This window comes from Poecilia formosa, unplaced genomic scaffold, assembly GCF_000485575.1.
Source record: "Poecilia formosa unplaced genomic scaffold, Poecilia_formosa-5.1.2 Scaffold2249, whole genome shotgun sequence".
Taxonomy (NCBI): Eukaryota; Metazoa; Chordata; class Actinopteri; order Cyprinodontiformes; family Poeciliidae; genus Poecilia; species Poecilia formosa.
Window position 1 is genome coordinate 1 of NW_006802188.1, and position 21,906 is coordinate 21,906.

A 21,906-nucleotide genomic window follows, 5' to 3' on the forward strand; every position below is an offset into this window, starting at 1 on the left:
GTAAATATTTTATATTTTGTGCTTTACATAACATCAAAGCCAAATCATTTCAGCACAGATATAAAAAGCCAGTTAGGTTGTAACTTCATCTCGAAGTTTGAAAAGAGCTCAGCGGAAACCTAAAGTTGTTTGCTGCCCCCTAGTGGACAAAGGTTTAATGTGCATAAAAATTAGAAAGAAAAATCACATAAAATGACACATAATTATAAAGTCATTACGTTCTTTCCTAAATCATCTTGTGATGTGACAACTCCAGAATAAATTACTAATTGTTTCTGGATGCTCTTTGCATAACTTTCAGTTGGGATCTATTGTTTCCCACTGTTTAATGTCTACAACTGCATATTATGGTCATTGCAGATTTACTCCTTTAAAAAAAGGAGTAAAATTCTGCCAAAAAACTCTGAAATTTTTGGATAAATCTCAGAATTTTTTTTTTTTTTGTAAAAACCTTGACAATTGCAGATATTGAAATTGAAAAATATGCAGGTTCAGAATTACAAATTATATGTGTCATTTTATGTTTTTTTTGTTGTTGTTTTTTCCCCAAATAAATAAAATGACTCATAATAGTGTCCACTTAGAGAGGATATAGGATGAATAGGATGAAAAGAAGTTCTAAGTATCTGCTGTGAACTGATGATGACTCAGTTATTACTGGAGTAGCAGCAGCGTTTTGGTGTCAGTATCAGTGACATTTGGCAGCTTTATCCATTAGAACAGGCTCCAAATGAACTTTTTAAGCTTCTATGTATCTGTTGTGTTGCTGGTTCACAATAGTTTCTGTTACTCGTGGAACAAAAGTCTTAAATTTCTATCAAACTAACTACTAGCTGATTTTTATTTAATTTCTTTCCACTGAATTGTTGTTTATTAAATATTTTTTGATCTTTCAGAAAGAGTGCCTCTACATCTTAAGATTTGACTATAGATCACTAACCAAAACATCTGGGTAATGGTATTAAACTACACAGAAACTGTTGAATAGAGTTTAAAATAGTAAATAGCATGAGTTTTGCTTTATGTTTATCATTATTACTTTTTTTTTACGTATTTATAAATTATAGACTGGAATTTAAAAAAAAACAACAAGATTAAGTTGCTCGAATTGATTGGTAACGTGGTTTACATTTTTCCAACAGCACCTGAACATCTCACAGACTGATGACCCGGATGGATTTGTGTTCAACTTTATATCCCACAATTCCTTTCTCCGCCTTCCTCTTTCTCTGCCGCAGCAATGTCCAAGAGAGGTACGATAGACTGCCTGTAAAATCCACCTCCATCCGCTGTTTTTTATCATATTGTAGAGAATGTGATGTTACTGAAGTGTGAATAAGTAATCTATATTATGTGTTCCTGCTGCCCGTTGTAGATTTCTCAAAGTAGTTAGCGATTAAAGTCTTATAGCATCTCGCCTTTCTGGTGACGGCCGCCATATTTGTCTATCAGGGCCAAGTAGCATGGCGGCTAAATTAATTTTTAAAGCTGTATTGTTTGCGCGTTCTCTTCGATATCAACTGAGAACACAGTAAACCATTCTTTGCTTCATTTCCATTTGACCTGGGCTTTGAATAACGCTGCTGTGCTTCACAATATGTTTACTGAATGTAATTAAAGTTAGCGGCAGCTAGCAACGTGAGTGGTGTAGGAAAACTACTGCAATTAATTCACAAGGCTTTTCAGCACTCATTTAATAGATCCACGGGTCAGACAACACATGGGTTTGTTAACTTTAATGAGTGATTGTATTAGAACTGACTGAGCAGACAGACTAGCAAACAGCTTCACATGGTCACTTCAGTGATTGTTAATACTAAGCCGGTTTTTCAAGTTGCTTATTACAGCTGATCTGCAAACATGGTGACAGTCCAACTTATTACTTATATTTTTTGCAGTTGAAGTAATCTTCAGGACAGGTTCCAGGCAGAAGATCATGTTGTTTTCTTTATTTCAGGACGTGGTGGTTCATCTGGTGCAAAGTTCCGTATCTCACTGGGTCTCCCAGTGGGAGCGGTCATCAACTGTGCTGACAACACAGGTATGAGGCCAAAGATGTACTTGTATAAACAGCAGATGATGATGAGAATTATGTTTCAATGGATAATGACTGAATGAAGCATCTTGTGAGAACAATAACCTGCTACCAACATTGTTAGGATTCAGTTTTTTAATTTTCTTGGTTTCCAATGATCACCGGTAAATGCCGAGTTCTACATTTGCATCTCTGTATCATACTAACTTTTAAGACGTGTGTGTATGAAGCTCTGAATGGGAGTTTTTCATTTAAAGCCACAAAGACTGGTGAAGGTTCTCAAAAAATTTTAATTCTTGCTTTTGCTGTTTTTAATAAATGCCAAATGACATACTAATGAAATGAAACTTCACCTGGTTTAAGAATGTCTCAATAAGGACTTCTTGTCTGAAGTGATGTTGTGTCTCTTAATGATGGACCTCCAGGGTGCAGTGAAAGATGTCATCAGAGAGGGGGTCTTTAAAAAGTAAATAACCTAAATTTAGCAGTCTAAATCTAAAACAGTAAGTTATGCATGTCTATTTTCCCCCATATTGGGTCTTAAATCACACGCTTTGGTATTAAGTGTGTGTGTATGACTCTCATGGCGTACCCAGCTCCCATGTCACTTTCTCTTAAACTATTAATCAAGTTCAGGCAGTACTGTACTTGGAGAGCCATTGTTCCACATGAAACAAAATGGTGGTGAGTTTTGTTTCTAACGAACGTTCCTTCCAAAAGCACTTGCTCTGTCTGCCCAGTGGCTGGGTGAGTTGTCGTAGAAGGAAACAGTAAGTCATCACTGTGGGTGAGACGGCAGCTTCACTGTAGCTGACTGATCTCAATCAGGGATGAGACAAGCTGCTGAGTCTTTAATGTCTTCATGTCTCCTGTGATTCTTGTTTTCACTGATGGGCCCCATCTGTTCCACAGGTGCCAAGAACTTGTACATAATCTCAGTAAAGGGCATCAAGGGGCGTCTGAACCGTCTGCCGGCTGCAGGAGTGGGTGACATGGTTATGGCCACAGTGAAAAAAGGCAAACCTGAGCTCAGGAAGAAGGGTGAGTCTGACCACACTGCATCAGCCTGCAGCACCTCAACTCATACCGACGCTTCTGTGTCGTCAGTTAATCTTCACAATACAGGCCGTCATAAAAACAAATTATGCTGGATGATAAATTGCCCCAGAAATTATAGCAATAAATGGTAATAATGTCATTTTGAGACCATTTAAAAACATAATGCAACCTCTAAAATGTCAAAACAACAAAAAAAAGTTAGTCTAAAGAACATTTAACACTGGAATTGCAAAATATTTGAAATATCCAAACTACATTAACAAAACAGCAATTAAAATGCATTATGAAGTTTCTGTAACCAAACTTTGACTTCAAAAAATGGCGGCTTTTCAACGATTTTAAAGGAGAGCTTCTATTTAACTGGCCAAGTAGAAATGATGTTGACTGATCTTGTATGTATTGTGTGTATTTTTATTGATAGACTTGCATGCTGATTTTAGGTTTCAGGTAACTTTTCAGTCTAACACTTCAGAAGTGATCATCTCAGAGATTTATAGGAAACGTATTATGGTCTAAAAGCATTGACCTTTGACCCTCCAGAGCATTGTGTTAACAGCTGGTCTGAGGGAGAGCCAGGAAAATAATCTTATAATTCTGAATTAAAACAGGAAAGGTCATGACAGGAGTTAGCAACATGTCAGATATTTAAGACAAAAAAAAAACTAATCATTATCTATATGATCTGATATGAACCCCTTATATTGGGATACATTTTCAGCTGTATCGTCCTGCATTAACAGGAATATAATCAGGTGTTCATGGTAAATTTTATTAAATGGTTTTTGATTTTTTTTACTCCATTTTTTAATGGAGTAAAAAATGCATGGAATGCATTACATTATAGAATGTAATGAACTAAAAGTTTCCTAATGTTTTTTCAGTGCATCCTGCGGTGGTGATACGGCAACGGAAGTCATATCGGCGAAAAGACGGTGTGTTCCTGTACTTTGAAGACAACGCTGGTGTCATCGTCAACAACAAAGGAGAAATGAAAGGTGGGTTCCAGATCTGTGTTGAAACCAGGGAAACACCAACACACTCATGGTTGGGTCTGTTCAGTCCCAGGACATCAACACGTTTGTGTACACGTGTTTAGTTTAGGTGCAGTTGTTAAACCAACGCTCCCTTCAAAAAGCACTTGCGTTGTCTGCTCAGTGGCTGGGTGAGTTGTCGTAGAAGGGCAGACTGAGTTCATCTCTGTGGGTGAGACAGCAGTGATCCAGTGACTGACTGATCTCAACCAGGGATGAGACATTATTCATATTATTCATATCTCACATTATCTTCTGGCTTCCTTATCAGTTGTAATGTAAAACCTTTGAATTGTGTCTCGCTTGGTAAACCAGGTTGATGTTTGGCCAGGAGTGACATATTTTTATTTGCATCCATGTTCAGGTTCAGCCATCACAGGACCAGTGGCCAAAGAGTGTGCTGACCTTTGGCCCAGGATCGCCTCCAATGCTGGCAGCATCGCCTGAAGAGAACCTGTTTGTTTTCAATAAAAACTGTTCCTCAAGCTGCTTGTCCTGCTTGTTTGGTGTTCATACCAGAAGGGACAGGATAAAAATGTTCATCTACAGCTGAGTTCTGTGATGGGTTCTGTGTGTTCAAATTTTAAATGATCCTGCATTACGTATGCAGTTGCCACTAGATGGTGCACTGAAATGTGAGCTAAAATCTAAATGTTTAGTTGGGTATATGTTTAGTAAAACCTGGAGGTGTCAAGGTGAAGAAAAACTCAGATGTTTAGGTTAAAATCAGTGCTGCAGATTCGACCCTGACTTTCTTAATTTTGGGAGATCAGTGATCAGTCGATGTTATCTCTGGTATGTGAGAGAGGCTGGGCTGACTGGCCCATCAGCTCATCTCTGCATGTTTGCAGTTAATGGTGACCCCACTGTTGCCAGCAAAGCGACTTTCTTGCTATATTAACAATTCAAAGAAAAAAAATCAGTATTGGCCAAACTCAGAATTGGCAGGTCAGGGTTTTAGAGATGGTAGGTAATTGGTGCATGATTTTAATGAAATAAGTCAAGCTGACCTGATCACTACAGCATTAATATTTGTTTTGTAGATGTGGTGCAAAGGTTTGGATTCAGCTAGAAAAACAGTTTGCCTGGCACATTTTAGGCTGCTGATCTATAAAAGACCTGGATAAATTATTGGTTGGTTTAGAAAATAAGGTTCTGGTTTGGGCAAGGCAATTCTAGAGGTGTTGTGAAGGTCATCCAAACAGTAGGGGGCGCCTTCAGAAAGTTTAAAAAAGTGACTAAAAGATGAAAATCTTGAGTGGGGGAGGGAATTGTTCAAAATTAAGAGCCATAATAAAATTAAAGAGATTTATTAAAATAGGGAAATGGGTGTCCAAAAACTAGGTAAAGGACACAAAAAGTGATGGATAAATGAACACATAGATATTTAAGAAAAGATTTGGTCAGGATCAGAACAGGAAACATGAAACATCTGTATGCGACACATACAGCTCTACAGAAACGATTTCTGTTTGCTCATCAGAATTCAATAACACCACACAAAATATTCACATTATCTACAAATGTCTACTAAATACATAAGGTCCAAGTCACGTTTTTTAAAGGATTTCAATTTTCTCATTTGTTTTTTCCAATAATTGTAATAACTGAAAATGTGACTCATCACATCGGCTGACCTGCACAGTAGCATCACTTCAGATCAGTTAATCATAACCAGATCAATTTATCATAATCATAGATTATTTTACCAAGATCAGTTTATCTTAACCAGATCAGTGGTGGCCCCACTCAGGTGAGACAGAATGGAGTCAGGATGTGTTGCTGCATGTGGACATTAAATATGGAAAAATATGGTAAAATAATCAAATATGTTTTTGTAAATATATATTTTTGTTAGTACATTATTCACATGTCATTACTGTAACTCCAGTTGATTAGTGTCACAGAGTTCCAGACAGAAAGGTCAGGTAGTCTCAGTGAGAGCATCAGAACAGTTCTGGTTCTGCTGTGATGAGGTTTTTTCAGTCTGTAACAGGAATTATTCTGACTTTGACAAAAACAAAACATAATCTGTGTTTTACAAACAACAGATGTGGGCAAAATCTGGCCTTCCACCAGATTTCACCTGTTTGAAGTTGTGACAACAGTCCCTACTTTTCCGACACTTTTGATCATTTCCTCCATGTAATGTTGTTAGTAACGAATTTGATCTAATTTCATCATTAGGATGTATGTCATTATTTATCAGTGAACCTGAACTTAAATAATGCTGTATGCTGGTGAGCATTAGGCTGGAGTCATGATTCCCAAACATTCATTGCTCTGAGTCCCACTGACTGAGACCTGGGGGTTGTTTGTAACTGACCAGTACCTCTGCTTCAGTCAGTTTGCTTTAGGGTATCAGATCTAGTCTAGGGAACAGTCTCCCTGCCACATCCTCATCCATGGGGGCGTCAGTGCGGGTACGGAGTGTGGAGCTGGGCAGGGGGCGCTGTTCGCAGGTGGCCTGGGGGTGGGTGTGCCACGTTCCATCCCTGTATGTGCAGTAGCACACCGTCTCCTCGTCGATGTTCACGCGTTCCCCTGCCGGGATCACCCTGCTTCCGGCAAAACAATTGGGACCTAAAAGCACAGGAGACGGTGCAGAGCTTCACACAGTGCTTCTCCACAGGCTTTCATTCTGATCATTTTGAACATTGCTACACATTATTGTTTTAATTAATCAATTAAAATGTTACTTTTAGAAAAAAAATAGCAAATACAAAAAATGGTTTTACTTATTAGCGGATAAAAATAAAGAAGTAAACCACATACATTGAAGGTAGCAGACCTGTATCTAATCTTCTAAATTTACCTGTTTGAAGAGTTTCAGTCTGGATTCAGAACTCATCGTAGCGCTGAAACAGAACTGCTGAAATCTACTAATGATATTCTCTTGGCTTCAGATAATGGATCTGTTCTGGTTTTGGTCTCAGAGCCGGTTTTGATCCAGTCCAACACAATATTCTCTTAGAACGGCCTGAACATGTATGTGGGTATCAAAGGAACAACATCAGGCTGGTTTAAATCCTGTCCGTCTGACAGGTTCCAGTTTGTTCATGTAAACGATAAATCTTCCCTTTCCAGAGTTACTTGTGGAGAACCACAGGGCTCTGTGCTTGGACCAGTTCTTTTTGCAGTATGCTTCCAATTGGAAAAATCACCAGACATCATGGGATAAATTTTTACTTTTATACTGATGATACCGAGCTTTGTCTATCCATAAATCCTGATGACTCCAATCCGTCAGGTTTTATGGCGAAACAGACACTGTTTTTGGACCAGAGCCACTTCCTTTGATTAATACCTGGATCACGAATGATGAATTTTAGCCTTTATCTCAGTATTTTGTCATGATGATTTTGATGATGGCAAATTGCTTGTTTGTTTTGTTTTTCTCATGTAAAGCACATTGAATAAATTTTTCTCCTGAAATGTGCAGTAGAAATAAACTTCCCTTGTCTTGATGTTCTCTTTCTGAAATGCTGTGTTACTTCTATGCCAGTTCCTTCCTCACTCCTTCCAAAAAGTTCCACTTTTGTCTCATCAGTCCACAGAATATGTCCCCAAATATCTCTGACACCGAGACGTGTTTAGGTAAATGTGGCTCTTTGTGTACTTTCAGGTATGGAAGCCATTTTGACCAGCCTCTTTTATTGTTGAATCATGAACTCTGTCTTTATATGGAATCTTAGATGACCTGTTGATGCACTCTCTGAATAGTTCTGGTGGCTGACCTATTGGAAAGAAATTAGCCTACTTCATGTTGTCAGGCAGTTTCTGTTTAAGTGATTTCTTGATTCTACACACCTGGTAGTAATCACTTCAGCAAGAACTTCAATGACGCAAAAAAAAAAAGAAAAACATTTGATCATTTTCATCTCTCAGTCACAGGTGGTTCCTTCATGTGGCAGCGACATTTGAAACAATTAGCAGCAGTGGGAGGCGGAGGGGACAGGAAGCTCAGGCAGTCTGGAGCCAGATCTCACCAAGACACAACTGACGTGAGGGAAATTGGAGCGATGGCAAAAAAAAAAAGAAAAAACAATGACGCAGCAAACCAAACCATCTGTTCTGCTGCCTGTCCAGACGTAACTGGATGGCACAAATTTAGTCTCACTGCCAAAGCAGCATGACCCAGGAAGCAACACTCAGAGCCTGCCCAGGTCCCAGTTGAGAGGTCAGAACATTGCTTTACAACTTGTGTTTCTTATTAAAAAAAAAGAAAAGAAGAAAAAGAAATGAAGCAGTGCAAAATGATTAGATTTTTCTGCAGCTCTCCACACTAATTCCACTAATATTTAAGAGGGTCTTAAAGGCTGAGAGGACATGTGTTACATAACAGGGACGCTTCTGTAAGCTGCAGTGAGGCTGAGGTGATGTAAGCGGCGCTGCAGGGTGAACACACACACATACACACACAACAGCTGCAGTAATGACCTCAACTGACTGGAGGTTTCGACTTACGTGATGGAGAAGAGAACAGACTTTAAATTACTGTTAATTTACAAATCACTGACCAGTTTAGCACCACAACACATTACAGATCTGCTGCTGTTAAATGAACCTTCTCTGGTCTCCTAGGACACAAATTCACATGGTTTTTTCTGCTTTTGAACCATAATAAATGAAACATTAACTAATATTTTGATGGCACTTGACAAAATGTTAAATGTTGACTGGTTTTCTCAATTGTTGATGACTTTGTATTTTTGTGTTTTTATGATGTGAAGCACTTTGAACTGCTTTGTTGCTGAAGTGTGATGTACAAGCAAGTAAGTAAATGCTCAGCAATAACAATATGACTGGTTGTGAGTGAAAAAGGTGACCCGGTGAATTATCTGACACCAACATACATCAAAACAGACCTGATATCACAGCATAATGATGCAACCAACTGGATGCTAATTTTACATGACTTCAGTCAGTCTAGGAATCCTTCCTGTGCTAATGTGCTAAATGACCCACATCTTAAAATGCTTCTCTCTTACTGTACACTCCAACACCAACATATTGGTTCATTCCTTGTAATCCCTGGATTCTAGTTCAGTCTGCTGCTTTTACTAATATATGTGGAAGAAGGGTCTGCTGTCAGGAACTTGGTGACCTTTCAGACTGGAACCAGGACAGGATGCGACCTGTACAATAAATCCAGACAAGAAAGTTCCTCTCACTGCGTATTCCACAGGCAGCTGTCAGTGGCGTTATAACCAGGCTGAAGCAGCTGCTTTTCTTCCTGTAAAGTGCCTTGAGGTGACGTTTGTTTATAATAATATAAATGGATTTATCTGAACTGGGAACTGTGTCTTTGCTCAGCCACATTCAGGAACTCCCGGAGCTTCACCGTTACTGACAACAGCCCAAGTAAGAGGTAGAGTCTGGGCAAGGATTAAAAGTTTAAGATAAAAACGATTTGGATGTTTGTTTGCTTGTGTTTTACTGTGTTTTGATTCTTAACCGTTTTGGGCCAAAGTGGGCCCCAAAGCAGGCTGGTGCCAAGTTTTATCAGATTAGTTTCGCAGAGCTTTGAGTTCTTTCAGAATGAGCTCGGAACGTTATGTCCGCGTTTTCTCTTCCTCTCCTCTCAAACCTGCCTGGATATGTCAGTACAGTCCTTGGAGATGGATAGAAGGGTGAGATAGTCGTTGTTAGTGGGGTTTAGAGAGCACTAATGCCATTGCTGCCACGTTCCACCAGGGGTTTGCCAATTGCTGCTGGCTAGTCTGAAGGAGCTGAGTGGGGGAGGACTGCTCTGAGACTCAGAAGTTTGGAAGCTGCAGCTCAGAGGAGGAACTTCATCTCGCGGGCGGGGCTAGGTCCACCCAGGCATTTTGCACTGTGGAATGGTTGCCATGAAGATTAAATTATTTCTCATACATGAAAAAAATTCAAGGCAAGGCAACACTACAGGTATGTTTTTGATGAGGAAAAGTTGTTTATGTTTATTATGTGTGTGTGTGTGTGCGCGCAAGGCTTGTTGTTTATTCACTCTTCCATCTATTGTTCCATAATAACACACCTCAGACACTGAGAGCTGTTTGGTTATTATTTCCTAATAATCAGGTAGGGCTCTGACTTAGTGATTCTGATTAAAACCTCTAACTTTGGCTCTTGTTAAGAGTTACTCTTAGCTAAACCAAAACATTACTTTACAGTAACTCAATACATTTATTCTTGTTATACAGATTTTTTATTTTTTTTTATTTTGTGGCAGTATGTCTAATTAATTTCAAATCGCCAAAGACAGTAAAGTTTGACAGTGACATGACTGGAGCTGGACCAGTCTTACCAGTCTTACAGATGGGACAGCAGTGGTTGGGCTCATAGGTGGGGTTCACGCAGTGAGGGGCCGGGCAGTCGGAAATGCTGCAGTACACCTCTCTGTTGGCCTCGCAGCGACACCGCTCACACCTCGACACCTGGAAGACACGAAACATGCTGCACCAAATTATTAAGAACAGAAAATGTCAAAAACAATTATAAAATAGAAAACAAAGTTACGCCTTGAAGTTCGAAAAGATTAAGCATTGTCACAAGATGGAGAAAAGTTTGGAAACAATAGTGTAACTTGATGTGCTTTTTTTCCCCCTGCTTGTACTTAAATTAAGACTTTGAAACAAACATGCAGACGGTATTTGGCTCGGGCTGTACCGATAAATCGGCATCGATTTCCTTAATTTTGGGAGATCTTAAAAGCTGATGCTTAAATGTGAAGCTGATCTTATCCACTGATCTTATCTACCTCAGCAAAGGTCTAAATATCAGTCGAAGGGTCAGCCTCATGAGGTGCGCCGGCACGGGGAGTGGAGGGGCAGGGCGGGACGGGACGGGGCCGGACCGGACAGAGAGGAGGGATGAAGAAGTCTGATTCTGTCTCACCCTGAACTCCTCCAGCAGTCTGTAGGTTTTGCCTCCGTAGACGCAGACCCTGGCCATGGCCTCACACACAGGGCAGCACGCCTTATACCTGATCCGCGTGCACTGCGGGTGGATGCGGGGACACCTGGGTCGGACGCACACGGGGCCGTCCACGGTGCAGGTGCAGGGGCACGCCGTGGGGCTCGGGTAGTAAACCTCTCCGATGCTGTACACGAAGCCATGGTCGTCAATGCACCACTTGCCCCGGTAGTCCCCAAACTCGTAGTCCGGCTCTGTTTTGGTGGAGTACTCCTGCGCCGCGCGCCCAGGAACCAGCAGCAGCACCGCGAGCGCGACGGAGAGGCCGGGGAGCACGCGCTTCACCATGGTGGCCAGGTTGAAGTGAGCGGCTGCTTCTGCTGCGCTCCTGTGAGCGCATCCTCACACCGACAGGGCGGCAGTGACGCGCGTGGGGGCGTCACTGCCGCCCTGCATCCCTCTGGTTCACCCAGAGGCTTCAAAAGTGTCAGGGTGTTTATGGATCCAAAATATTGATCTGACTAAAGTCTTTCTTTCTGTCTTTCTTTCTTTCTTTGGATCTCAAAAGAGAATGAACTTTGGAAACAATCTGCCACTTCATGAACTATAAAACTGTTCTTTACACCAGGGGCCCTAAACGGCACGAGATTCTGGCCGGGGGAACCTTTGCAAACTCATAGACTATGCTACGAATAACACTAAATTTTCCCCTTTTTTATCACTTTTATTTACTATTCAATAATTATTACATTCATTTAGCATAAATGCTAACCTCATACTTTCTGATGTTAGTAGGCAACAAGCCACGTGGTGTTAAAACGTTTTGCTAACAGATGACTGGCAAATAAACTCACTTTAGGATTCAGGCCATTATTTTAGGAAGGTCACAGTTATGACTTTATTAATCTGATTTATTGTGTGCTTAGTTTTGTCACTATTTTTATGCTTTTATTTAGTTTACTGACGTTCAGCACCTTGTTTCAGCTGTGGCTGGTGTTGATGTGTTTTACAAAGAAAGTTAACGTTCCAGGCGAGAGGCGGGGTCACCCTGGACAGGTCGACAGTCTGTCGCTAAGAAAATGTCATAATTTTATATTTATCCCATGAATTTTTATTTCGTCTCCACTAGTTTTTTTTTTTTTTTCCAGCAGGGCTGCTGGATGGTTCTTCTGGCGTTTTTCTACTTTTTCCATTTCTAACTTGAGGAGCAAAGTGATACATTTGACTGGCAGTCAATCAGAAAGATTACCATGGTAAACATTGTTTTTATTTTTCCCTGTGTGTGACAACATTACATAAGCTATTTTAACCCAGATTTTGTAACGATTAAAAAAATTACATGCATAAAATCATCAAATGCGGGTTCACTTTTCAATTATACGATCACCATATTTGTAATTCATTTAAAAATGTCAGTTTCATTCTAAATTAAATATTTTAAAAAATTTTGTCAAGTGAATTGAGATGACTGAATTGCCCCAATATGACTAAAATGAATTGAACTGAACATAAGTTCACATGGAAAGGTCATAGTGCATGTTAGGAGCTAAATATGGCCAACATTTTGAGAGTAGAGTACATCAAGATAAATCAAAACTAAAAAAAGTCACCCACTCACAGATTGGGAAATCAAATTTATTTGAATCGATAAGATCAGACAGTACAAAAAGAGGCAGATTACTAAAAGGTCCATTTCAAGTAAGAAACCAGTCCTTTGAATGGATAAGTGAGGTTACCTTTGAATGGGTGTGGCCCATGCACTTCTCTGATGTATGTAAATGATTCTAATGTCAGCAGAAACAGGCAAATAAAAGATACAGTCAGTAGAAAATATGATGGAAAACCATTACAGAAACAACATAGAGAACATATCTGGTGTTTCAGCAGAAACACGGGGATGAAACGACAACGCTGACTTTAAACTCACCAAGTCATCAGATATCAGCTTGCTTAGTTTTATTCCACATATTCTAAAGGTTCCTCTTATCTGCAGGAACCTCAAACTGTTGCAGAATCATACTTAGCTGAGCATGCAGAAGGTTGGGAATCAACAGAAACCAAACAGAGCTTCTTCCAGCCAGCTGAGTCAGAAATGTTTCAGAAAAGCTGAGTTGGTCAAAAGGGAAGGTTTACAGGTGGAGTATAGTCTCAGGTGTGTGACAGGAAAGCAAGAAGTAACAGAACCAGTTGTGTGTTCCTTACAGACTAGCAGAACGTTGGTCTGTCAGGTGAGACGGATGGAGCAGTAATGAACCCATCTGGTTCACAACTTCACCACTAGAGGGCCCACCTCTACAGCTACCACTCTGTTCTAACTAAACTCACACATCATACTGTTGGCTACTCTGATTGGGCAGAAGTAGAGGTGTTGGGGGGGCTACTTCTTCTGAGGAGGGTGGGGGCGCTGCAGCCCCAGGGTTTGGGCCTTCCTGTCCCACTGAGGGGTCCATTGGCGCTGGGGCCCCGACGCTGCCATCTGTTGGAGGGGGCAAGCTGTTGCTGTCATCACTGGGGGCGCTGCTGACCGGGGTGCTGCTCTCCCTTGGGGGGTCGGAGGGTGGGGCTGCTTTGTCAGAGGCAGACGGGGGTTCAGGCAGCGGAGAGGCAGTAGACTGCTGGTCAGAGGGAGGCTCAGCCGGCGCTGCCTCATCTGGGGGAGCAGGACACACACACACGTTTACACACTTAAAGGTGACCCATCATGTTTCTTGAACAGGTTAGGATAGGACTATGGCCTATACAAAACATTTTTTTGCACATATAATTCTTAGATAATGAGATTTTATACTGCTCAGTTCTGCCTACTGTGAGCTCCTTTCACAATGAGCTGTTTTAGTCTGCTGTCACTTTAAACCAAACAAGCTGCTGGCCACGCCCCCTCAACAATGTGAAAATGGCTTCAAACAAATGTGCAATTATACAACCGTGCATATGTGAAAAGCAGACATGGAGCCTCCTGCACAGCCAACAAAAATGCAGCAAGGGGTTTCTGGATGGTAAGTCAACAACAAAACTTGTCTTTTCCAACAAGTTTTGTTGTTGGAAAACTTGTACAATGACGCGCTCACAGTGTGGAAGCATTAGTACCTGTCTCCATTTGTGTGGGCTTGTCTTCCTCTGTGCTCCCTGAGGTGGCGCTAGCGTTGCTCTGCTCTGCAGCCTTGTTGGCCGCAGCTTCCTGTTGCTGCTGTGCTGCTTTCTCCGCCTGCTCGGCCGCTTCTCGCTCACGTTCCTCGGCTCTCCGCCTGGCCGCCTCCTCTGCAGCTGCCATCTCGGCTGCCAGCTTCTCCATGTCCACCTCCACCTTCAGGCTGCACAGCTGCACACGAGACAAGGCCAAACGCAGCACTGAGTACAGACAGGCCTGGTTCAGGCAAGACGGTTTTACAACATGAACAACATATTTCCTCCACAGTTTTAACAGATGTGGGCAATACAATTTTAATTTTTTTAAATGCCAGTATGACTGTAGAGCAAAAACAAAGAGGATGTGGAGCTGAGTTTAGCCTCAGATACTGGTTGTTTAAAAACGTCTTCAGGCGACCTGGAGACGGGATTTAGGATGAACCTGGGACATTCCAGCACTAAGTATTTAATTAATGGTTTGATTTGATTGGATAACAAAACTTCAACAAGAGAACAAACAGCAGAAATAATTGAGAGAATTTTCAAGGTCATTAAATAACATTTGTTATGACTATACTTGTTACTTATGATGTGTGTCAGGGATAATCATATTTTACACATCATTCTTTTAAAATCATTTTTATCTATTTGCTTGTTGTTGCTGTGGCAAAATAATTTCCCACATGGGATTAATAAAGTTTCTCTTTCACAGAACAAGAATAAAATTGGAAAGATGTAGAAAGAAAATATCAAGGCTGACAAAAATGTTGAGTAAGAAACAAAAAATCAATATCTGAACTGGAAGAAAGCTGAAGGACAGGGGGAAAAAAAACATGTCCTGATCCTATTTTTAGAATTTCATAATCATTTCCACAAACACACATTACACCTGTAGCTACAGTGAGGCTGGATCTTATTTAGTTCCAATCGTTGAGTGGAATCTCACCCGCTTGAGTTCAGTGTTGAAGGAATCAGTAGTCTCCAGGAAGCGTCTCTTCTTCTCTTGGTGGCGATCTTCGATCTGCAGAAGCTCCGCCTCCAGTTTCCTCTGAAATGACCCGCAGACAGCCGCTCAGAGGAAACCGCCATCAACCTTAACATAACCAACAGCCACACGCCTCATCCAGCCAACCAACCTGGTGCACCATGAGGGACTGGACCTGCCTCTTGAGGACCTGCATGCGGGCCGTGGTGACCACAGAGCGGACATCGGGGACAACAATCTCGCTGAGGATGTCGCTGATGAGTCGGTGGTTCCTTTGGAAACGAGCGGCGGCCGAGTGCTTCACTGAAAAGCCGTCATCGTAGTCTGGGCACAGAAAGAAAAGCCAACATCAAGCTTCAACATCAGCAGCTAGCTAAACCAGAGCTGTCCAGTTAGCAGAGCGGTCCCCATAGTCGGTCCTGGAGGGCCGGCATCCTGCATGTTTTAGTTCTCTCCCTGGTTTAGCGCACCTGGATCAAATGATGGCTCATTAGAGGCCTAAGAAGAACACTGACATGCTGAAAAGGTTGTTACTACCACCAGGGAACATGCAGGATGCCGGCCCTCCAGGACCGACTTTGGGGACCACTGAGTTAGAATGCCCCAAGTCAGGTCCCTGTGCTGGTCCTCAGAGGGTTTTAGGAGGTTTGTGAATGTGAACTTGCCATCGGGGTCCTCGGCAGGCTGGATGCTCATGTACGGCTCCCCCTTGTCCATGCGACTCTGCCTCTGCCTGCTCTCCTCCTCCATGGCAGCCTCAGCGCGGTTCTTGGCGTTTACATAGGCCAAGTAAGCTGGAGAGTTGTGGTAAGCTTTCAACGAGTCGTTGTACTCGATCTGCAGGCAAAAACGCTCCGTTAGCAGCCAACCTCCAGGAATGAATCAGCAAACATCTGGATAACACTGGGAGGGGTCAACCAACTGAACCATTCATTTAGGAATCAGTTATTGATTATTCTCATGTTTACCGGATAAAAAAAATGACTCAATTTTTGCAGATTCTTAATTGAACCACTTAAAGGTTATTTTAAACAACTTTAGAAATGCATTACACTATGAAAATACATAATTTCATTCTGTTTGTAAATAGGAAAACTTTCTAAAACGGAATAACAGCATTTCTTTAGTGAATGTTTAATCAATCATAGTAAAGAACGCATCTGCAGCAAAAACAATCCTATCAACAGGTGCAGTGCAGAGCTAATCTGATGACTGCTTTCTTAATTAAGTAAACAGATAACAAAATGTGCATAACAAGAGATTTTTTTTATTCTTAGATTATAATCAGATGAAGCTAGGACTATGCCACTTGGGAAATTTAGGGTAGAAGACACTTAAGGTTTTTGTCATCTTGTATACAAAATTTAGAGGGTTCTTGTACAGTTTGGACTTTATTATGTCAAAATGTCCTTTTTGAGTCTGCACTAAAGTGAACAATTAAATAATTACTCTTCCTCCAAGTTTGGTAGCAGCAGGAGAGAGCAGACAGCTTGCAATAATTAAACTACAGATTTATCATTCATTCTATGAAGTCCTGTGTCTAACTGTTCACTAGTTGTACATTATGAGTAACATAAATGAAAAAGCACTTTGCCGCTTCATCACAACATATAAACTAATCAAATATTGTCTGAATTAACATACACTGATAACTAGGGCTTGGACTTTAATGCATTCATTTTGATGGATTAATTATATATATCTTAACACGTCTAACTTTTTTTTAAAAACATACAAACGCCCTGATTTGAAACCGTCGTAGTTTTTTTCTGGTATGCCCATAAATCTGAGACAAAACAAAGCGATGAAGGAAAAGCTGCTTCTAAAACCAATCTGCTGAAAAAGATTGTAGATGTGTTCAAGTTATCCAAAAAGGAGTGAGCCTGTCAGAGTACAAACCTTTTCAGCTTCGTACTCATTCAGGTAGTCCTGCTTCTCCTCGTCAGTCAGGTCCCTCCACATCCCTCCGATAATCTTCCCAATCTCCCAGAGCTTCAGGTCTGGATTGGAGGCCTTCACCTGGTCCCATACCTTTAGGGTGATGGAAGATGCAAACATATGGGCACACACCATCAGATCACATCCACTTTAATGAGAGAAAAAGAAGACAAAAGGAAATAAAGGAGGAAAAAAACAAAGACAGAAGCAGTCAACTAGTATTTATTTTTTGCAGAAAGACTTAAGGAAACAAAAAAGTGCATCTCAATAAATTATAATATTCTCAAAGAGGTTGTTTTTTTTTTCCCAGTAATTCAATTCAAAAATAGTTAAAGTGGGTTATTGCTATAATATCTGTTCAGTGCCGTTCCAAGAACATAAATGCAAAGATGGGTGGAAGGAAACGTGTGTTGGGTCAGAGTAATCCTTTCAAATGACATTAAATTTGCATTTTATTTGGAAATAGAAGGTCTCGGAGTCTGCAGAGTGGAGAGGAACAGAATCCAAGCTGCTGAGGTGTAGAGAGACTTCCCAGTCAGAGCAGCGCTCCAACACTTTCCCCTCTGCAGACAAGCTTTATGGAAAACCCTGCTTTTGTTTTCCAGGATGTCTTGGTACTGACCCACTCCACAGAGAATCAGAACCTGCTTTAATAAACAGAGTGGCAGCACGTTGGAGCAGCTCTGTTACTTTCATTGACATTTTTCAGTTTTCAAACTTCCACTCCTTCCTTTCTGGGAAAAAACTGCTTTTTTTGGACAACTGCTCCTTCATGTTTTGGATTCTGTCCAGCTGGATTGATTTTTGCCAATATTTTTAACACTTTGTTCTTTTGCTAAAAGCCATAACGATAACAACATAATTTAATTTCCCTTTGGGATCAATAAAGTATTTAGCGAAATCACCAGTTCAGCACCTGCTCTACTGTAACAATACATCATTCTAACTGAACTACTGAATATTAGGCTAATAAAGTTATTTACACCCACATGCAGCTTTGTGTGGTCAGAGGTTTGGTTTTTCATAGAGTGTCTGGTGTTGCCTCCCGTTCAGCCTGCTGCACTTTTCATTTCATGGCTTATTTTACCAACAGCCCTGATGACTGCAGCTATATCTTCATTTTTCCTCTAATTGGGACCAAAAGAGGAAGAAATGATCATATTTCATTTGACCTTTGCATGCTAAAAATGAATGATTGTTTGGTAAAAAATTTACAGTTTGAGAAAAACCATGGATATGTGTCTCTTATTTAGAGGGACTCAACACATCTCACTGAGTTGATCTTATAGTGAACAAAACTGTTTTCATATTTCTGGTAATTAATGCCACAGCCACTGAAATTTGGGACATTTTTCCTGTTTATCCGCTCACTTGCAGACAACGATATTCACTAATGTCAGTTTGGTAGCATAACTTATTGTATGACAACATGCTGGCTAATGCTGATTCAGCAAGTTAAATACAGGTAACCATGGTGACCAGTGACAGCTTAAAGGCCAGCACCCGCCTATGTTTACAAATAGGTATGCCTTTCAGAAGGTAAATCTTTCTATGGTAAAAATCTTTTTTGTTGGTCTGTGTAATATTCAAATTTCTGACGAGTCGATTTAGAGTTTCTAATAGCTGTGAGCTAGAACAATCCAAACTTACTGAAATACATGCTGGAAACATAGAACTCCATCTGATTCTTCGAAATGAATTACTGAAATAGATTTGGATTTCCCTGATATTGAAATTCGTTGAAATCCACTTGGAAGGTGAAACATGGAGCTGATGGATTTATGGCTGCACAGTCAGAGAGCAGAATGTCTTCAGCAGCAGGTGAGGATGAGATTAGAACTGTAAAACTATGAGAGCAAGAGAGGAAATAAGAGCAGCAGAGGAAGTGAATGTAGCATCTAGAAATAGAAGATGCTGGAGGTTGTTGAAAATTAAAAGCTGACAGAAAAAGAGTGGAGTAGCTCCATTTGGTGGTGGAGGAGGTGGTGGTGAGGCGTCATGGCTTGGCTGTTTCCCGCCCTCAAACCCCTGCAGACTGTCAGGGGAGGGGAGGACAAGCAGTAAAAGCAGACACCGTAGATGGGTGTCTTACCTTCCTGCTTACCTTCCGGCTGTACCGCATGTAAGGCATCAGAGGCTTGTCTGGAGGTTTGGGAGGCTTTGGGACGGTGATCCCTGATGAGTTCTGTGGAAAAGGAGAGGAGAAGAGAAATGAAAGGATTTCAGGTGGGACAGCGGGATGGGGGGATGAGGAGGGAGGGACAGCAGGCGAGGAGGAAGAGGAGAGAAGAACAAAGTGATCATAGAACTCCAGCTCTGGAGGTCCGCTGATAACAATCAGACACACCACTAATCCCTCCCTCCCTCTTTCCTCATGGTGTCAGCTCAGTGACCTTAACCCTCTTTAATAGGCAGTCAGCTGTTTGCAGCAGAGCGCCGCCCTGGCTGTCATTAGGAGAGTGTTAAAAACACTGGTAGCTCTAAATGCTACAGGTCTGTTCCAGGGTTGTTATGAAGAGCAGATGACAGTTGAAACCACAAGTTTACATACACTGTTTTTTTCCCCCCACTCACTGTCTTAAGTTAAGTTAGACCAAACTTTTCTAGTTCCAAGTCAGTTACAATCACTGATATTTCTATTTGCTAAAAGTCAGAATGTGTAATTTATCTGTTGATGTCTTCAGAACCAGACGTTTCCATCCATGTCCTCAGAGTGTGGTAGGATTGCTCTGAGCCTTCTTCCTGAGTGGCCTTTCAGTCCATGTCAGTACCAGCTATGTTTACACATGCAAAATTCCTTGATTGGATTAAAATATATTTGGGTTAAATAACCCGAACGAATCATTTATATGGGCACAAAATTAATCTGACCATGCGTTTATATGAACCAGGCTTTATCCAGACGCACTGACATGTGTAGACCTGTGAAGAAGAATCTACTTGTATTTCCATCTGTACTGAACATAAAACCAGTCACAGTAGTGTGTTGGTTCTGTGTCTTCAGACCCACTCCATGCTCCAGTAAAGGCTGGGATGTTACTGCATTTCTTAATGACTACTATTTGGTTTCCATGGAGCTGAGTCCAACCAGATTATTCAAATGAGAGCGTCTACATTACATGTTTTATTGCCATTAGCCATTTATTCTGACTTCTCATGTCTATGTGGATGTGGCTGATGTCCTACCAGCTTCAACAGCATCTTAAGGACTTTAGCTTTAGCTCTGGACCAGAACCCGTCTCCTTGTTGAGTGGAATAGAATTTTTTTATTCTAACTGAAATAGAACAAGAGAAGTTTGGCCTGATTTTACTTTGGAAAGAGAAAAAAAATGTTTTGTGTCTTTTATTAGGTGCATCTTCTGGTTTCATCCAGCACAATAAAAACATTTATTTAAAAATTAAGTCAGCACAATTTAAGAAAATTATGAAAAACTATCACTTAAAATAGCAAAAGTGATATTAATTGCATTTAGTACATGTTTTTCATGTACTTGTGATGTTTTACCTCCGTACAATGTACTCACCACTCTGAGCTTTAACAAAACCTACAGCAGGCGAGGCCACAGAGGACAGCTCAGCCCTGTTTTCTCATTTCCAACGGTACGGGTCGGTTCAGTGTGCCATTTTATAATCCGGCATATTCTAGCAAATATTTCCACCTCCAGCTGGACTCCAACTGGGCAGCCGGGGTGAAACCCAAACACCTGACGTAGCGTCATGCTAAAGCAGCAACAAACATGATGCACCACTATGTCTTGTCGCAAGTAAACATAATTCATCTCCTTCTTTGAAAGAAGAACACATTTTATTACCTAAAATGCAAGAACAGCATTCCTTTAGTGAACGTCTGATCGTTCACTAAAGGATCTGCAGTTAAAAATCCTTCTGACATCAACAAGAGTTCAGCTCTTTCTCCTGGAATTATCAATACAGTGGAGGACTGATGTGCTGAGTATTTACTGGATTTACTGATTAAAAATTGGACATTTTTCTTAACAGAATGTGAATCAGGTGAAGTTAAAAGTGCTGCTCGAGAAGTTCTAGGTAGAACAGGTTTACAGACAAAGTTTGATTTTCTTATCTTAATACAAAATGTCCATATTTCTGTGCAGTTTGGGTTTAATTACTGCTCTGCGTTTTCAGCAAAATGGCCTTTTTGTATTCTGTAGTCCTGTTTATTACTAAATCAGTTGAAGATTATTTCAATAATGAATGCAGCCTCATTTAAAAAAAGGGGTTAAAAAAAAAACCTTTTTACATTCACACAAATAATTATTGTTTTCTTAATGCTTCCCTGAAAAGTCAATAACATATCAAATCATATTCCACCACCCACCACCCCCCAAATTTCCAAGTCCCATTTTGAAATCCTTCTTCCATTCATTACCCTGCTGGAGCCTCCGGAGCTCCCTCCCAGCCGGAGGTTGTTGTAGGCCAGATGACTGTAAGGGTTGTAGCCCACAAACCCTGGGGTGGAAGGCATTTGCTGATGGAAGACAAATGAGACAAAACACGAATGAGAAATGGCTCACAAACAAGAGGAGGAAGACGGACAAACAAAAAAAAAGTAAAAAGAAAGAAACAAAAAGGAGTGGAAAACATGAGCAGTTGTTTTGATGACCTCAACATGCAAGGAAAAAAAGAAAGAAATGGCCAGAGGACCGGCATTCAGAGTGAGAGCACAACATGTCAACGCTGCATGGAGGATTAAAGCTTGGTTTAGTTTCTGCAGAGAACAAACTCCGTTTAACTAAACCCGTGTCTGGACCAGAACCGTTCACAATGTTGCACCCTGCTGTGAATGCGAGGAAATGAAAGGCCAAAAAAAAAAAAAA

The 21,906-nt window shown here is 40.9% G+C and overlaps 3 protein-coding genes across 4 annotated transcripts; 1 reads left to right on the top strand and 2 right to left on the bottom strand.

The window, feature by feature from the left end:
* Positions 1-1,151: 1,151 nt before the first annotated feature.
* On the top strand, positions 1,152-4,610 carry LOC103133095 (60S ribosomal protein L23). Its single transcript, XM_007544859.2, has 5 exons — positions 1,152-1,253; positions 1,958-2,041; positions 2,948-3,076; positions 3,976-4,089; positions 4,490-4,610. The coding sequence occupies exons 1-5, from the start codon at positions 1,241-1,243 to the stop codon at positions 4,570-4,572; spliced, it is 423 nt and encodes a 140-aa protein (XP_007544921.1). The 5' UTR covers positions 1,152-1,240; the 3' UTR covers positions 4,573-4,610.
* An 809-nt stretch (positions 4,611-5,419) lies between these two features.
* On the bottom strand, positions 5,420-11,439 carry LOC103133097 (von Willebrand factor C domain-containing protein 2-like). Its single transcript, XM_007544861.2, has 3 exons — positions 11,005-11,439; positions 10,415-10,544; positions 5,420-6,708 (listed from the first exon to the last, which is right to left on the bottom strand). Exons 1-3 carry the CDS (start codon positions 11,368-11,370, stop codon positions 6,479-6,481), a joined length of 726 nt encoding a protein of 241 aa, XP_007544923.1. The 5' UTR covers positions 11,371-11,439; the 3' UTR covers positions 5,420-6,478.
* A 1,204-nt stretch (positions 11,440-12,643) lies between these two features.
* On the bottom strand, positions 12,644-21,578 carry LOC103133096 (SWI/SNF-related matrix-associated actin-dependent regulator of chromatin subfamily E member 1-like). Of its 2 annotated transcripts, none has more exons than XM_007544860.2 (8): positions 21,459-21,578; positions 19,176-19,256; positions 17,033-17,164; positions 15,799-15,970; positions 15,285-15,457; positions 15,095-15,196; positions 14,110-14,341; positions 12,644-13,672 (listed from the first exon to the last, which is right to left on the bottom strand). In XM_007544860.2, the coding sequence occupies exons 1-8, from the start codon at positions 21,552-21,554 to the stop codon at positions 13,344-13,346; spliced, it is 1,317 nt and encodes a 438-aa protein (XP_007544922.1). In that variant the 5' UTR covers positions 21,555-21,578; the 3' UTR covers positions 12,644-13,343. The 2 variants fall into 2 exon arrangements, with proteins under 2 accessions (XP_007544922.1, XP_016523227.1); XM_016667741.1 differs by having other exon boundaries at positions 19,164-19,256.
* Positions 21,579-21,906: the final 328 nt, after the last annotated feature.

What these genes read in the sequence shown, in the direction of transcription:
- LOC103133097 (XM_007544861.2), bottom strand. Translation starts at nt 11,370, where the DNA reads ATGGTGAAGCGCGTGCTCCCCGGCCTCTCCGTCGCGCTCGCGGTGCTG. An exon ending in GACTGCTGGAGGAGTTCAGG is followed by an intron (nt 10,545 to 11,004) that starts GTGAGACAGAAT and finishes CGTGTCTTCCAG; the next exon opens with GTGTCGAGGTGTGAGCGGTG. An exon ending in CTGTCCCATCTGTAAGACTG is followed by an intron (nt 6,709 to 10,414) that starts GTAAGACTGGTC and finishes CTGTGCTTTTAG; the next exon opens with GTCCCAATTGTTTTGCCGGA.
- LOC103133095 (XM_007544859.2), top strand. An exon ending in ACCTGAGCTCAGGAAGAAGG is followed by an intron (nt 3,077 to 3,975) that starts GTGAGTCTGACC and finishes ATGTTTTTTCAG; the next exon opens with TGCATCCTGCGGTGGTGATA. An exon ending in CAACAAAGGAGAAATGAAAG is followed by an intron (nt 4,090 to 4,489) that starts GTGGGTTCCAGA and finishes ATCCATGTTCAG; the next exon opens with GTTCAGCCATCACAGGACCA.
- LOC103133096 (XM_016667741.1), bottom strand. Translation starts at nt 21,554, where the DNA reads ATGCCTTCCACCCCAGGGTTTGTGGGCTACAACCCTTACAGTCATCTG. An exon ending in GCCTGCCGAGGACCCCGATG is followed by an intron (nt 15,458 to 15,798) that starts GCAAGTTCACAT and finishes TTCTGTGCCCAG; the next exon opens with ACTACGATGACGGCTTTTCA. An exon ending in GCCCACACAAATGGAGACAG is followed by an intron (nt 13,673 to 14,109) that starts GTACTAATGCTT and finishes CTGCTCCCCCAG; the next exon opens with ATGAGGCAGCGCCGGCTGAG.